This window comes from Oncorhynchus keta, chromosome 17 (genome assembly GCF_023373465.1).
Source record: "Oncorhynchus keta strain PuntledgeMale-10-30-2019 chromosome 17, Oket_V2, whole genome shotgun sequence".
Classification (NCBI taxonomy): Eukaryota; Metazoa; Chordata; class Actinopteri; order Salmoniformes; family Salmonidae; genus Oncorhynchus; species Oncorhynchus keta.
The window spans coordinates 11425578-11440983 of NC_068437.1; the positions used below are offsets into that span (position 1 = coordinate 11425578).

The following is a 15406-nucleotide window of genomic DNA, read 5'->3' on the forward strand; positions in this document are numbered from 1 at the left end:
GTATTTTCCCATACCACACAGCTCCACCCATCATAGGGAGTAGGATGAAGTTGCCCCTAGACGCTGACCTTGGGCCAGTTTTGCACTTCCCCCACTATTGGTTAAGTGTATAAAGGGGGGGGGGGGCTGATCCTAGATCTATACCTTGGGGAAGCTTCACCCCAGAGCCCCACCTTTTTAGTGAAGCAGACATATGGGTTGTAGTTAATAATTTCTTGTCCCACAAGCAACGACACATCCACACTGGCAGACAGTAGCAACCTGCACCTCATTGCTATAAAACCGTATCCATTCAAGAGGACCAGCCATGTTATGTGGGTTATCCTTCGTGCTCCTGGCTCTATTGGGTTTGGTGGACCCCCGTCCAGACCTACCAGCGGACAAGGACTTGTTCTGGGGAGCGGACCAGTATGACTTTGCTGTCGTGCTGCGTGCCTCCGGACTGGAGTGCTTCTGGCACTTTGCACACCAAGGGGAGCGCTTCTACTTGACTTTTATGGTAAGACATTGTTGTAGTTTAGTAGTACAATAACAGGATATGTTTTTATTGTGCAACATATTTATCTTGGAAAGTTATGCCTACTAATTATTGCTTGGCCTGGCTTAAAATGTATAATATTCAGATAAAAAGTTAATCTGTTCAGGGCTTACTCCATTGTCATTTACTGAGGCAGTCTACAGAGCCCCCAACATATGGTTTGCAGCACATGGTCGTCCCATGTGACAGTGAACGAGAGCCATCTGTCTGCGTTTAGGTCCAGTGGGTGACTGGTGTCGGCAACGACAGACACTTATCCGTCACTGTCAACTCTCCTAAAGGCTTGCTGTTGTCCAAAATTGACGAAGCTACGGGTCAGATCAACTTTGTAGCTGAGGAGACCGGTACATTGTTCCTCCTTTTGAACGTACACACACACACACAACAACAAAAACAGTACACCCGTTGAAATGTGGTGGAAGTATGTAACTTATTTTTATTTTGAATTTTAGGTTTCTATCAAATGTGCTTCAGCAACTTCCACAACCGATTTGGCAGCATGCAGGTCTTCCTCAACTTTGGGGTGTACTACGACGGTTCTGATGACCAACGGAAACAGAAGGAGGAGGAGGAGAAGAAAGTCCAAAAAGACCTGAACAACACTCTGTCCACCATAGAGGTAATGCTCTATTCGGGGTTTGACTGCATGTACGATCCAATATGTTACGATAATTTTTGTCCATTTTACATGGAAAGGAATGAGGTTAGCATACACACAATCTTATTGTCCAATATCACGTATCATATATTGTGAGGTTTAAAGAAGAGCATGGGGAGCTCTGCCAAACATGCAGGTTCTTAAAGTGGTGCTCCAGAACTTTTGTAGAATTTCAGCCAGTAGTTTTGAAAGTGGTGCTCACGAACCAAAACACGTCCCTGTTTTATTGTGTACTACATCATCCATCCAATTCGTACAATATGTTACAAATGCTGTGCTTAAAAGTTGGGGTTAAGTGGCGAAATCAAGGTCAACAACAACTTCCAAGTTTACACATTGTATTTTCTCCTTCTCCACCAACCTCAGACTACTTGTTTTTAAGCCTGGTCGAAGGACAAGGAACACACAGGAGAACGCCATGAAATATACAAACAAAAACAGGTTTTAGTGCAGGTTCGAGAGAAGCACTACCTAAACATGAATTCAACTTCAAATGAAGATAAGTCAAATATATTCTCTCAACTTAGACAGCAACACCTCAAACAAAAAAATATTTGTATTTAAAGAAACAGCCAATGAAATTACAGGATCAATCAAGAAGGCAGACGCATGTGTGTTAAACAATGGAGGCTTATTGTCACACCTGTGACAAACTTGTCCAGAAAAATGTTTACGTTTCCACACATTTTTTTTGTAAATATAAATTTAGGGCAATTAAGTATAAAACAATTGGTTGAAGTTCTTACTCAAAGAACCTCGCATTTAAATCAGTCAAGTTTCTTTCAAATGTCCCCTTTTTTAAAGTCGTTATGGTTCAGTCAGTAACAGGCTCATTTTTCACTCTCTCCCTTATGTGATTGGAAGCGCTGCAACACCCCTCCGTGTGTTGTCTGAGACCTTGAGTGCATGGCTTTAGTTGCCCACTTTTCCTTGGCCTCCAGGCCACTCCTCTTACAGACCCGACTCCAGAACACGATGGCTGCGTTTTTAACGTTACGGTGCTGTACTGAATAACCAGTTGAAGTCGCGATTTTAGTATAATCACATATTGTTGACCTATTATGTGGTCTGAACGTGGTAATGGTAATGCTTTCACTGATTGTGTACAAAGGAAGATATTTCTTACACGATGGTGCTTTGTTATCCAACTGATCTTGTGTCCTTTGTCATCCCGTGAACCCTGTTCATTCCTGCTGCTGTTTGGGATGTCAGTTCTTGCAACTGGGGTGGGGGCAGAAATAAATAAGGTAATGAGTCAGGCCATAGGTTAGATTTAAATTAGAAAGTCAATCTCAATGTGACATGGATTTAAAAGGAATAGTGCCAAGGCTGGTTAGTGCCAAGGCTGGTTAGTGCCAAGGCTGGTTAGTGCCAAGGCTGGTTAGTGCCAAGGCTGGTTAGTGCCAAGGCTGGTTAGTGCCAAGGCTGGTTAGTGCCAAGGCTGGTGTAACAAAAAAATGGAGGAAAACTCACCCATGTTTACACCAAACGGATGCTTTTTAACTTTAGTAGTAAAGGTACGAAGAATCAAGTTGGTTACCTAGACAAATTCTCCCTGCTAGTTATTGATTGACAAGCCATCTCCTGAGTCCTTGCCATATCCTGGCCGCATTTCCCAGGCAGATTAACTCCCCAAAAGCTTAAAAACAAAGCTTTTTGGGTTACTACATTTATTTGGTAATCATTTCAGTTTAGTAAATATTTTCCATGATTTGTTGTAGCTTACCATAATAACTTGCCCATCGGGCCCCTGTTTATGCTCGGAGTGGTTGTAAAGGGAACAGGGAGCAACCAATTCCACCATCCTGAGGCCTCAACAACCTGTAGGGCGACAACATGCAGTAGACTACCCAGGGGTTATACAGTACATGGCCAGCACAGTTTAATGTTATGTCACTCAATGAGAATGTGACACCCTGGCCGAGAGGGCTGTGACAACTCAGTTCAGTACCGTAGATCCGCCTACACCACAAGGCAGACAGTTCACTCCCCCTCTGAGTTTCGGCTTCCATAAACCAAGATAACTTTAGTTTTGCAAACAAAATGGAGGAAGGATATAACACAAAACAATCAAATCAAACAAAAACCTGTTTCAGTGGAGGGAAAGCATAACACAACTTTAGTCATCATTCCATCAACATAATACTAATTTTAGAAAACCCAACACCACCTCTGCCACTAAGCCCTGCACCTGGGCGACCACACCTCCAACGACGGGAACAAGGGTTCTAAAAGAGAGACAATCACATAGAGAACCAGTCACATTGCTCTCAATTAAGCGCATATGGGCATGGACAGTAATAAGGCATTCATCACACCTGTGATAATACGTTACTAAAATGTGAACATGCCCAAACAAACGACAACATACTGTTAAAATACTTGAGTAGGTGTAACTACTTGCTGAAATGTATTTAAAAATATATATATTTACACTATTTTTCGACTTAGTCAATGACGGTAATATATGTCTGGATATATTACTCAATGAATGTGTTTGGCCTATCTTCAGCATTAACCATGTCAGTTGGTGTTAAATAATAATAACGTTTTAACACTTTTTAGGAGACGTCCCATCGCGTGGAGGGCTACGTCTTCCACATGTTTCGACATTACAACTTTGGCCGCATGCGGAAAGGCGCCGACTACTACCTCCTCCTCTCCAACTCTAAATACATCACCTGGTGGTCTGCGGTCCAGAGTGTGGTCATCGTCATGGCGGGCTACCTGCAACTCTTCTTCCTCAAGAGGCTCTTCAACACCAAGCCCACTACAGAAGCACCAGAGAGAACTCGCTGCTGAGTCCCTGGGTGCTTTTAGTATTCAGTGCCCTCATGTGCCCTGGTTGGGATGAATTCCATTTGAATTCAGTCAACCAGAAACGACGCCGTCAACAATTTAAGGCCGGGATTCAATCCGATCGCCCCTTTTCGGCTATGCACCTTTTAAAGGCAATGTTCCTGCATTTGTGGAGACTGCGTTCACGGTAAATGCTGCATATGTTGGCTCAATCTCTAATGACCTTTGAATTTCTCGTGCGCTGTTACACGGATCTACCACTGATCGGATCAAATCACAGCCTTAAATTCCATTACATTGATTGAATTCAGATGAAATTGACCCCGACCCTGTTGTTAATGTAAGTGTTACTAATGGGATCTGCTCCCTACGTGTCTATGTTGGATTTGATTAAAGTCGCACACCTTTTGACAAATGTTGTCATTCCAGTGCATATATTTGAGTTTGTGTTCTGACTCAGTGATGGTTAGCAGCACGTTACCGTTGAGCACCTTTATTTTACACAATTGGGTCGTGTTCATTATGGGACAAGCTTAACATTACGCAATGGAAAATGAAAATAAGCCATTCTTATTTGGACTGGTCCAGGTAGTTCCTCCCTGTTTTACTCAGATGAAAACTGTTTTGTGCCTAATGGACACAACTGTGGTTAATCATTCACCTGGGCATGATACAGTATTGTATAATTGGCTCAAACAAAAAAAGTAGCTACCTCTAGTCTACCACTCCCAAACAGTACGAGTTTTGTGAGTGTATGAATGCAGATCATGCATGTTGAGGTGTGGTACTCTGTTCTCGTCATACTCCTTATGGGGCATGGGGGCGGCGGACAAAAGACAGAGCCCCGCTTAGGCCTGAAGGACCACAACCTGTTCCGAGGGTCCGATCGATATGCCTTTGCCATCGTGGTGCCAGCCTCGGGGCTAGAGTGCTTTTGGCACTTTGCACACCAGAGTGGGAACTTCTACCTAACCTACATGGTAAGCACATTTTACCATTTTTTTAAATGTAATATTTATTTAACTAGGCAAGTCTGTTAAGAACAAATTATTTTTTACAATGCCGGCCAAACCCGGACGGCGCTGGGACAATTGTGCGCCACCCTATGGGACTCCCAATTATGGCCGGTTGTGATACAGCCAGGAATCGAACCAGGGTCTGTAGTGACTAAGATGCAGTGCCTTAGACCGCTGCGCCACTCGGGAGGCCAAAGGTACATACTGTCTTAACCCAACATCTAGCGACCTCATCAAGAGGTTGGGGGAACAGCTGGTGTTGGGTTGACAATTACAAGGTCCCAAGTTCAAACCCCTTTTTCGGGACTACTCCCTGCCTTTGCTAAATGATCTGCGCAGTATTGTGCCAATAAAACGTGCTACAATAATATTGTTTGAAGATACCTTTTAGTTGAGGAAGAGTATAGGAACAAGCTTTCATATAATAATACCCCAGTAACTTTATGGAACCTGGCTTGTAATTGCATGACCTTGGACTTATCAGCTAGCTAGACATTTTTACTCCTTATCTTCTTATCTTTGCTTAGCTTCAACGTAGAACTAAGATAACTGAATCGAAGACTAAAAATACATTTTTGATAAAATGGTAGCTGTGTGTGTTTTAACAGTAGCTTTACCAAGATCAAGTAGTGCATAAATAACACATTTTTTCAAGGGACATCAGCTAATTATGGCTGTGCAATGTTCCATGTGTGTGTGCAGGTCCAGTGGGTGACAGGACTAGCCAGTGACAACCATCTTTACGTGACCGTCATTTCCCCAGAAGGGGCCCTCATGGCCTCAACAGACGACACCATTGGAGAAATCAACTTCCAAACTGAAGTGACCGGTAAAGTCCACAGACATCTGATCTTTCATTTGTATTATGTTCATAAGTTGAATTGTCGTGTTGATGAGAATCAACCATTTGCTACCTCTAGGTTTTTATCAGATGTGCTTGGGGAACTATAAGAACCACTTTGGTGGCGTCCGAGTCTTTCTCAACTTCGGTGTGTACTATGAGGGTGCTGAGGAGATGCAGCGAGAGACAAAGGAAGGAGAAAAAGTCCTCAACAACACTCTGTCCAACATTGAGGTACACGATGTCCCTGTACTAGAAGGTTCTGGACTTTCACAATTAATCTGAAGGATATTTCTGATGCGTTTGCCTGCACAAAAAAATATTTACACTCCTCGTGTGGTGTCTCCACAGTACTTGTGTAAACATTTTGTTGTGCAGACAATTCCTGAAAAACATAACGCATCACAACCATTGTATCCAATGCATTTTACATCGGTTGTACAACCGGAGCATCCACGGAGTCTTTTATGGCTTATAGTTGATCATGTCAATTTGAACAGATTAGAAAACATGTCATCAATTATGCCTAACCTTTTTTTCTAGGAGAGTACCAACAAGATACAAGGTCACATTTTACACATGTGGCGGCACTACAACTACGCTCGCATGAGGAGAGGTGCTGACCATTACCTTCTCCTCTTCAACCACAACTACGTCACCTGGTGGTCTGCGGTACAGAGTGTGGTCATCATCATGGTGGGCTACCTGCAGCTCTTCTTCCTCAAGAGGCTTTTCCACACGGACACCCATAGACCCCGCTGTTGATGAAGGATGGCTCGTAAAATGTCACTCACTGCTTGTGTTGCTTTGTGGATCGTGTTTGTTCAACGTTAAAGGGACAGTTCACCCAAATTACAAAACGTACATTTTTTTTTTTTTTGTTTTGCTTACCCGGTAAGCAGGCTTTGGACAAGGAGAGATGGCAAGCTATGCGTTGGTTTTGTTGATCTGGCTTTTCTGTCCCCCAAAAAATCCCATGCAAGTCATTATCACCCAAGTTAGCATGTTTTACATTTCCTGCACGAATCCCCCCCCAAAATCCAATGAGCTATGATTTCAAACACTATGGGGTGATGAATAGCCATAATATACCTGTGAAAGGCCATGTTCACAACCTCCCTTTTCAAGATGGCAGCAGGAGCAATTTAGTATCCAAGGCGCATGTATAAAAAAATGCACACTTGGAAAGACAACTACTCAAGGTCAGTTGTCTTTTTAATTGTGTAGTTTTTCACAGGTCTTGGAGCCAGTCTTGTCAAGACAGGGACCTCTAAACTGATTAGAGGTGTTTTAGGAACTCCAGCATGCACTATTCCTATTCCACATTCTCAATTGAATATGTAGCAAAGTCGAGTTACACTTAAAGTATCATACTTTAATCTCCAAGTGTAACTTGACTTTGCCTGGGCTACATATTCAGAACAGCAATGTGTGTTTGACTAGACTTATGAAACTTCTATAGAATTGTCGTCATTTCTCGCAGGACAACAATTGTTTTCTCCACCCCACACAAGCAACAAAGATAACATGTACACTGTATTTATAGTCACCGTAACATGGGCATTTAAACAAGGTTCCTTACATTTCAGCCAGTCTACATCATGGTTGTAGAGCAAGCAAATGGCAAGAGTATAGAAAAAAAACAGCCCCTGAGGTAAATCACGGACTTAAAACCTCTTAAGGATCGGACCCTTTTTTTTCTTTTTAAATTTCCGCCTAAAATGACATACCCAACTCTATCTGCCTGTAGCTCAGGACCTGAAGCAAGGATATGCATATTGTTGATACTATTTGAAAGGAAACACTTTGAAGTTGGTGGAAATGTGAAATTAATGTTGAAGAATAACATTAGATCTGGTAAAACATACATTTTTTTTAAATGCAAGAGAAAGGCCACAATCGTATTGCAGTTTAGGCACAATTTAGATTTGCCACTAGATGGCAGCAGTGTATGTGCACATTTTAGACTGATCCAATTAACCATTGCATATCTGTTCAAAATGTTGTATCAAGTCTGCCCAAATGTGCCTAATTGGTTTATTGATACATTTAAGTTAATAGCTGTGCACGCCCCTCAAACAATAGCATGGTATTCTTTCACTGTAATAGCTACTGTGAATTGGACAGTGCAGTTAGCCTATTCTTGTTTAACTTTCTGCCCATATCAGATATGTCTATGTCTTGGTAAATGTTCTTGTTGCTTACAACCTCATGCTAATCACATGAGTGCATGTTAGCTCATCCATCCCGGGGGGGGGGGCACCAATCCTTAAAACCATTTTAAACTAAAATGCTTGACTTTGACCTTTCTTTTTAAAGCAAAGTTGATGTCGATTTAACACTAAAGGCCTCGAGGGGGATTCCCTAAAAACATACATCTACGACTGGAACTTACTTTTTGTAGGAGAGCATTTTCACTAACCCGAAACCTTTTCCTAACCTCAAACAAATTCTCTTAACATGCCAGGTTAATTATCCCAACCTGCTATGAAGAAGTCACTTCACTTCAGGTTTTTTTCGAGCCAATGACGAGTCTTTTGGAAGTCAAGATTTTAAATCAAATAAGTGTCATATTTGCTTGTTGAATTGACGTCTTTAGTTTATTATTTATCGTTAATGGCTTCTTTGGTGTGACATCTCGTACTGCTAGTGAAGTTGCTGGCTAGCAAGTTAGCGTAAACTAGCGCAACATGTCTCAATCAAAATTGTACAGAAAAGAGCGGGAGTCTGTCCCTGAACAAATGTCAAATCATATTTTTTGCCGAGCTGGCCAGTCAATTTGAGTAACGTTATTGTGTGTTCTACGTTATCACGCAATGACATCAGAACGTCATTTAGCAACAAATCAACCTGCCCCTTACCCTGAAAATTAGTTGGCAACACTGAATGCATGACCAGCATAAGTAGCTCAGTTTGGTACCTGCAGGACTTTAGGAATATGGTTGTCTGCCCCTGCTGTGGGCTATATGTAAAAATAAATATTAAAAATTAAAAAACGCAACAATTCAAGAGTTGAATTCATCAAAGAAATCCATCAAAATGTCATTTTACAAAGAAACATTATGTAAAGAAACATTTCAAAAGAACAGAATAGCCTATTTTCTTTAAATGTTATTAAGCTTTGCTAGCCTGAACAATGATGCTGCGAGTGATCGCATGGAACAGAGGTTATTCTTGGAAAAAGTGATATTTTGAAAAATAGCTCACCTCTTGAATTTGAGTTATTTAAAAGGTGTTTTAGAAACTACAGAATCAGCCCTTAATGATACTATATAGAAATCAAAATGCTCTGTTTTTTATTATTTATTTACCTTTTATTTAACTAGGCAAGTCAGTTAATTAAGAACAAATTCTTATTTTCAATGACGGCCTAGGAACAGTGGGTTAACTGTTGGATAGGTGAAAGCAAGGTTACCACACTCTTTGAAAAAAAGGTTCAATGGCTGCATTTACACAGGCAGCCCTATTCGGATCTTTTTTTCACTAATTGGTATTTTTACCAATCAGATCAGCTCTAAAAAAATGGATGTGATTCGTCAAATGACGAAATTTGTATAGCACCCCTAAAGGATCTATATTAGAAGACTTTTGTAGAGATCATTGGCTACGTTTTCACAGGCAGTCCGATTCTGATTTTTTTTGCCAAATTATTGGCAAAAGATCTGATCTGATTGGTCATAACACTCACGAGCCAAAAGTGGTCCCCATTTGTGTATTAGGTCATCAAATTGTGTACTTTATTTTTTTTTCAAATTTGCTAGGAATCCAATTTGTACTATATGTTATGAATTTGTTGTGCTTAAGATCCTGGAGTGCATCTTTAAGCACGTCATACATTACACGATTTTAAGATGTGATTTTGCAACGATTTGGGATCTATGACAAATTTCTGGGATTGCAGGTAAATCTTATAGTTGTAGGCTCCAACCAAGATGCCCCACCTGTTTTGAGCCACACACTTTTTGCATTAAAAAAAGTGTATACATTGAGGCAAAAAAGTATTTAGTCAGCCGCCAATTGTGCAGGTTCTCCCACTTAAAAAGATGAGGCCTGTAATTTTCATCATAGGTACACTTCAATTATGACAGACAAAATGAGAAGAAAGAAAAATCGAGAAAATCACATTGTAGGATTTTTAATGAATTTATTTGCAAATTATGGTGGAAAATAAGTATTTGGTCAATAACAAAAGTTTATCTCAATACTTTGTTGGCAATGACAGAGGTCAAACGTTTTCTGTAAGTCTTCACAAGGTTTTCACACACTGTTGCTGGTATTTTGGCCCATTCCTCAACGCAGATATTCTCTAGAGCAGTGATGTTTTGGGGCTGTTGCTGGGCAACATGGACTTCCAACTCCCTCCAAAGATTTTCTATGGGGTTGAGATCTGGAGACTGGCTAGGCCAATCCAGGACATTGAAGTGCTTTTTACGAAGCCACTCCTTCGTTGCCCAGGCAGTGTGTTTGGGATCATTGTCATGCTGAAAGACCCAGCCACGTTTCATCTTCAATGCCCTTGCTGATGGTAGGCTTTGTTACTTTGGTCCCAGCTCTCTGCAGGTCATTCACTAGGTCCCCCCGTGTGGTTCTTGGATTTTTGCTCACCGTTCTTGTGATCATTTTGATCCCACGGGGTGAGATCTTGCATGGAGCCCCAGATTGAGGGAGATTATCAGTGGTCTTTTTTGTCTTCCATTTCCTAATAATTGCTCCCACAGTTGATTTCTTCAAACCAAGCTGCTTACCTATTGCAGATTCAGTCTTCCCAGCCTGGTGCAGGTCTACAATTCTGTTTCTGGTGTCCTTTGACAGCTCTTTGGTCTTGGCCATAGTGGAGTTTGGAGTGTGACTGTTTGAGGTTGTGGACAGGTAATTTCAAACAGGTGCCATTAATACAGGTAACGAGTGGAGGACAGAGGAGCCTCTTAAAGAAGAAGTTACAGGTCTGTGAGAGCCAGACATCTTGTTTGTAGGTGACCAAATACTTATTTTCCACCATAATTTGCAAATAAATTCATTAACAAATCCTACAATGTGATTTTCTGTATTTTTTTTCTAATTTTGTCTGTCATAGTTGAAGTGTACCTATGATGAAAATTACAAGCCTCTCTCATCTTTTAAGTGGGAGAACTTGCACAATTGGTGGCTGACTAAATACTGTTTTGCCCCACTGTATATGTGTAAAAAAATAAAATATCATTGAGTTAATAAAGCCGCATACAAACAGGCAGCTCCAAAATGGTGTTTCAGCCAAGCTCAGTGCTTTCTGTGGTGGTGGTGGGGCCGGCCAGCAGAAAATAGGAGCATTTCACAGTGATTGGCTCAGTGTTCTGTCACTCATGGAGACACTACGTCACCCACCTTTAGTAAGGGTAGACATCAAGAATGTGAGCCCTTTGGGCCCTACCATAGACTTAGATTAGAAGTGCCCTTCCAAGAAGGCTCAAGATTGTTGGCCACAGATAAAATGACATCAAATAATGTTATCTACAGTAGCTTTGATTGGACTGATCATGTAAACATCTTACTTTCAAAATCCTAGCTAGCAATCTTAGCAAGCAATTGTGTGGTGCACTTCACAATTGTCGGGTGCACAATTGGCCCAGCGTTGTCTGGGTTTGGCCGGTTTAGGCCGCCATTGTAAATAAGAATTTGTTCTTAACTGACTTGCCTCGTTAAATAAAGGTTACAAGAGAAATAATGAAGATAAATTATAGATAAAATGTATTGGTGCTCATCGGACATTGGACATAAACATTACACAATTACAAGTTGTTTGGAAGAAATCGGTGACAGTGGCTAACTGCAAGCATTGCAACTGGGAAGTCAGACTGGAAAAATACATTTTGAACCGTCACCCAACTCGGAATTGTAAATCTTTCACTGATGACAAAATTTGCCAACGATGGATAGCCACGCACCACAAGGTGACTTAAAAAAATGTCTTATGCTGCTTCATAAATGATGTAATATGGAGAAATGGTCAGCCATATCAGCTATGGTTTTTAAAAAGGCAGTAAATTAACTGTTTCACTGCCAGACAAGGCTCCGCTGCTAGCCCTGTGTAGCGGTGGTAAGGATTCACTCCATTGTGCTGGAAAGAAAGCTCTGCTGTTGGGACAGCTTTATGTAGGCACTGCTTGTTGCTGTTACAGTGGACTTAATGTGTTGTTTAGTGTTGTGTAGTGGCTTTGCTGGCATGCTTCTGTAACAGTATACTTTTAAACCGTCCCCTCGCCCATACCCAGACGCGAACCAGGGACCTTCTGCACACAACGACAATATTCACCCTCGAAGCATCGTTACCCATCGCTCCACAAGAGCCGCGGCCCTTGCAGATCAAGGGGAACTACTACCTCAAGGTCTAAGAGCAAGTGACGTAACCAATTGAAACGCTATTTAGCGCACACCGCTAACTAAGCTAGCCGTTTCACATCCGTTACACTCACCCCCCTTTTGACCTTCCTCCTTTTTCCGCAGCAACCAGTAATCCAGGTCAACAGCATCAATGTAACAGTTTTTTAACTTTAAACCGTCCCTCGCCCATACCCAGGCTCAAACCAGGGACCTTCTGCACACATCAACAACAGTCATCCACGAAACATCGTTACCCATCGCTCCACAAGAGCCGCGGCCCTTGCAGAGCAAGGGGAACTACTACCTCAAGGTCTAAGAGCAAGTGACGTAACCGATTGAAACGCTATTTAGCGCACACCGCTAACTAAGCTAGCCGTTTCACATCCGTTACACTTCTAAAAAAATTGGGGGGGGGGGTTTACCCCACCAAGATTTACATGCTAAAATAGCCACTGCGTAGGTCACATACAATGAGCAGTTCAAGGACATACGATTATGGGCTCATGGAGGCGCTCATAATGGGGGCGCCTCCATGAGACTTGTGCAACTTGTATGCAGTCGCTCAGTTACAGCCACAGAGAAGAAGGTGTAATGATTACACTTAGCGCTACGACACTTCTGGAAACCGCAAGTCCAGAGAGGGGTCTGGACAGGTTCGAAATTGGAGCGAACTTGTGTAATATGAGCACACAGGTTGCAGACTTCAGGATTCCCATATTATGCAGACACTTTGCATAATGTAAGTGCTCCCAAGATGTCAAGATTTTAGTCCTAGTGTAACGGATGTGAAACGGCTAGCTTAGTTAGCGGTGGTGCGCACTAAATAGCGTTTCAATCGGTGACTTCACTTGCTCTGAGACCTTGAAGTAGTGATTCCCCTTGCTCTGCAAGGGCCGCGGCTTTTGTGGAGCGATGGGTAATGATGCTTTGTGAGTGACTGTTGTTGATGTGTGCAGAGGGTCCCGGGTTCGCGCCCGGGTATGGGCGAGGGGACGGTCTAAAGTTATACTGTTACACTAGTCTTGTGTATGCCTCGCTTTAGGGTTCCATATAGAACTCAACCAACACCAATCCAACTTCAAGGAAGGAAGGATGTATGTCTGTCGTATTTGAACAAGGCCCTTTAATGAGCACTAATCACCACCCAGCACTGACGATGACTGTGCTCCTGTTTTTGCACAGCACAATTACCTATTTTAATTGTATGGGATTTTAATTAGCTTAATTGTCATAATTAGATCACATCAAACATTAGTCATCATCTGGCCAGCTTAAATGTGAATCTGAATAAACCTGATGAGAATATTTTATGAGATTTTCTCTCTCTCTCTCTCTCTCTCTCTCTCTCTCTCTCTCTCTCTCTCTCTCTCTCTCTCTCTCTCTCTCTCTCTCTCTCTCTCTCTCTCTCACACACACACACACAATGAGGTAGGCTGCCTCCTACACAACACAGTCATTTCGGGCTGACACTAGGCTGACTGCCGACCGTGGACGGAGAACATACAGAAAGAACAATTTCATTCCGAAAAGAATACAAGGTGTTCGTTTGATTAAAACGGAAATTATCCCACTGTCTAGACTACAGCGTGTCATAATTTGCCCTGCGTATAGGCTACAGGATGGAGGTCCAGAGTATGAAATAGAGACTAACCGAGTAGCATATCTAAACCGATGATGAGCGGGGTTACGTCGGGTACAGGGTCGGCTTCGTGCCGCTTCGCCCACTACTTCGTGGTGTGTGGATTGGACACGGAGACTGGTCTAGAACCCGAAGAATTAGCAGGTAAATATTATGTTGTTGATTGATATTTGCCTAATTAATAGAATAAAAAATGTATCTTAAACTTAAGAATTAGCTTACGCAATTAAAGGCGAAAACCCCGAGAGATCTTCAATTGATTGATTGATCAATTTATTTATCAAAGTGATTGGGTGACTGTTCGAGAGCTTTTTATTTGTGTCTGGCAGCAAGTCCAGTGTCATGTGAGAAGTGATGTTCCGCGGGGAAAACAGATGAGACTGGGAGCGGTGTTTATTGTTGTCACAGTCACAGCTGAGTGCATATGAAGCCCCTAGTTGGGTACTATGGGGTAACCAGCCCCCCCTAAGAAGAATGTCTAATTGCTGACACAAAAAAGCAATGTTTGGAAGAAAATTGGTATGTGGACGAAGGTCATGCTTAGATCAATAAACTATAAAGGAAAACAAATGGCTACAGTTTTTTTGGTTTTTTTACTAAATGTTTTTTTAGAAAAGTGGTGTTTTTTAAAGTACCAGGGTAACCCCGGTAGAAGATTATGGCATAGGGTTTCACAGAAGGGTCTTTAAATCAATTTAATGAGTTTTATTTAGAAATGATTTTGTAAGTAATAATGAAAATAATAGTCTAGTTATCTTATTTTAATTATTGAAATAAAATATGGAGGGGGGGATTGTGTTGCACATGTCACCATTAATATCCACACTATGAGGGGATTTGATGTTAAGTCCCTCCTTCTAACTCACCTGAACATACATTTTCTTTGGTCTTCCTTTGTTGTTCCTGTTCCTTACAATCCATCATGTACAATTGCACACATTTTTTTGGAATAATGCAAGATTTATCCCTTTTTCGTGGTATCCAATTGGTAGTTACAGTCTTGTCCCATCGCTGCAACTCCCGTACGGACATGGGAGAGGTGAAGGTTAAGAGCCCACTCATCCTCCGAAACACAACCCAGCCAAGCCACAGTGCTTCTTGACACAATACCTGCTTAGCCTGGAAGCTCGCCGCACCACTGTGTCAGAGGAAACACCGTGCATCTGGCGACCGTGTCAGCATGCATTGCGCCCAGCCCGCCACAGGAGTCGCTTCTGCTCAATGAACATCCCTGCCGGCCAAACCCTCCCCAAACCCGGACGACTCTGGGCCAATTGTGCGCCGCCCCATGGGTCTCCCAGTCGCGGCCGGCTGCGACAGAGCCAGGACTCAAATCAGGATCTCTAGTGGCACAGTGATGCAGTGCCTTAGACCACTGCATCACTCGGGAGGCCGTAATGCAAGATTTTAAATCCAAACACTCCTTAAAATGACATTCTGGAGCAAAAGGTTTTCAATAGTTGTCTTTAATTCATGAAAAAAATATGATTTTGAATGGAATATAACTAATAACATTGGAATAACTTAACTAATTAACCTAGTGTAAAATTGATGTGGC

General features: G+C 42.0%; 3 protein-coding genes across 4 annotated transcripts in view; all 3 read left to right on the forward strand.

The window, feature by feature from the left end:
• The first annotated feature begins 163 nt into the window (after positions 1 to 163).
• On the forward strand, positions 164 to 4437 carry tmed6 (transmembrane p24 trafficking protein 6). Its single transcript, XM_035790647.2, has 4 exons — positions 164 to 499; positions 756 to 882; positions 991 to 1157; positions 3762 to 4437. The coding sequence occupies exons 1-4, from the start codon at positions 308 to 310 to the stop codon at positions 3996 to 3998; spliced, it is 723 nt and encodes a 240-aa protein (XP_035646540.1). The 5' UTR covers positions 164 to 307; the 3' UTR covers positions 3999 to 4437.
• A 273-nt stretch (positions 4438 to 4710) lies between these two features.
• On the forward strand, positions 4711 to 10885 carry LOC118396434 (transmembrane emp24 domain-containing protein 6-like). Its single transcript, XM_035790646.2, has 4 exons — positions 4711 to 4975; positions 5714 to 5840; positions 5932 to 6086; positions 6396 to 10885. Exons 1-4 carry the CDS (start codon positions 4754 to 4756, stop codon positions 6615 to 6617), a joined length of 726 nt encoding a protein of 241 aa, XP_035646539.1. The 5' UTR covers positions 4711 to 4753; the 3' UTR covers positions 6618 to 10885.
• Positions 10886 to 13622: 2737 nt separating this feature from the next.
• The window catches only part of LOC118396437 (DENN domain-containing protein 5B-like), a 53431-nt gene continuing 51647 nt past the window's right edge, over positions 13623 to 15406 (forward strand). For both annotated transcript variants that reach the window (XM_035790648.2, XM_035790649.2), the window contains exon 1: positions 13623 to 13992. In XM_035790648.2, coding sequence (XP_035646541.1) covers positions 13881 to 13992 — 112 coding nt within the window. In that variant the 5' untranslated portion in view covers positions 13623 to 13880. The remainder of the gene's footprint in view (positions 13993 to 15406) is intronic.

Coding starts and splice junctions, on each gene's coding strand:
- tmed6 (XM_035790647.2), top strand. CDS start 308: ATGTTATGTGGGTTATCCTTCGTGCTCCTGGCTCTATTGGGTTTGGTG. Junction 500..755: donor GCTTCTACTTGACTTTTATG/GTAAGACATTGT, acceptor GTCTGCGTTTAG/GTCCAGTGGGTGACTGGTGT. Junction 1,158..3,761: donor ACACTCTGTCCACCATAGAG/GTAATGCTCTAT, acceptor AACACTTTTTAG/GAGACGTCCCATCGCGTGGA.
- LOC118396434 (XM_035790646.2), top strand. CDS start 4,754: ATGCAGATCATGCATGTTGAGGTGTGGTACTCTGTTCTCGTCATACTC. Junction 4,976..5,713: donor ACTTCTACCTAACCTACATG/GTAAGCACATTT, acceptor GTGTGTGTGCAG/GTCCAGTGGGTGACAGGACT. Junction 6,087..6,395: donor ACACTCTGTCCAACATTGAG/GTACACGATGTC, acceptor CTTTTTTTCTAG/GAGAGTACCAACAAGATACA.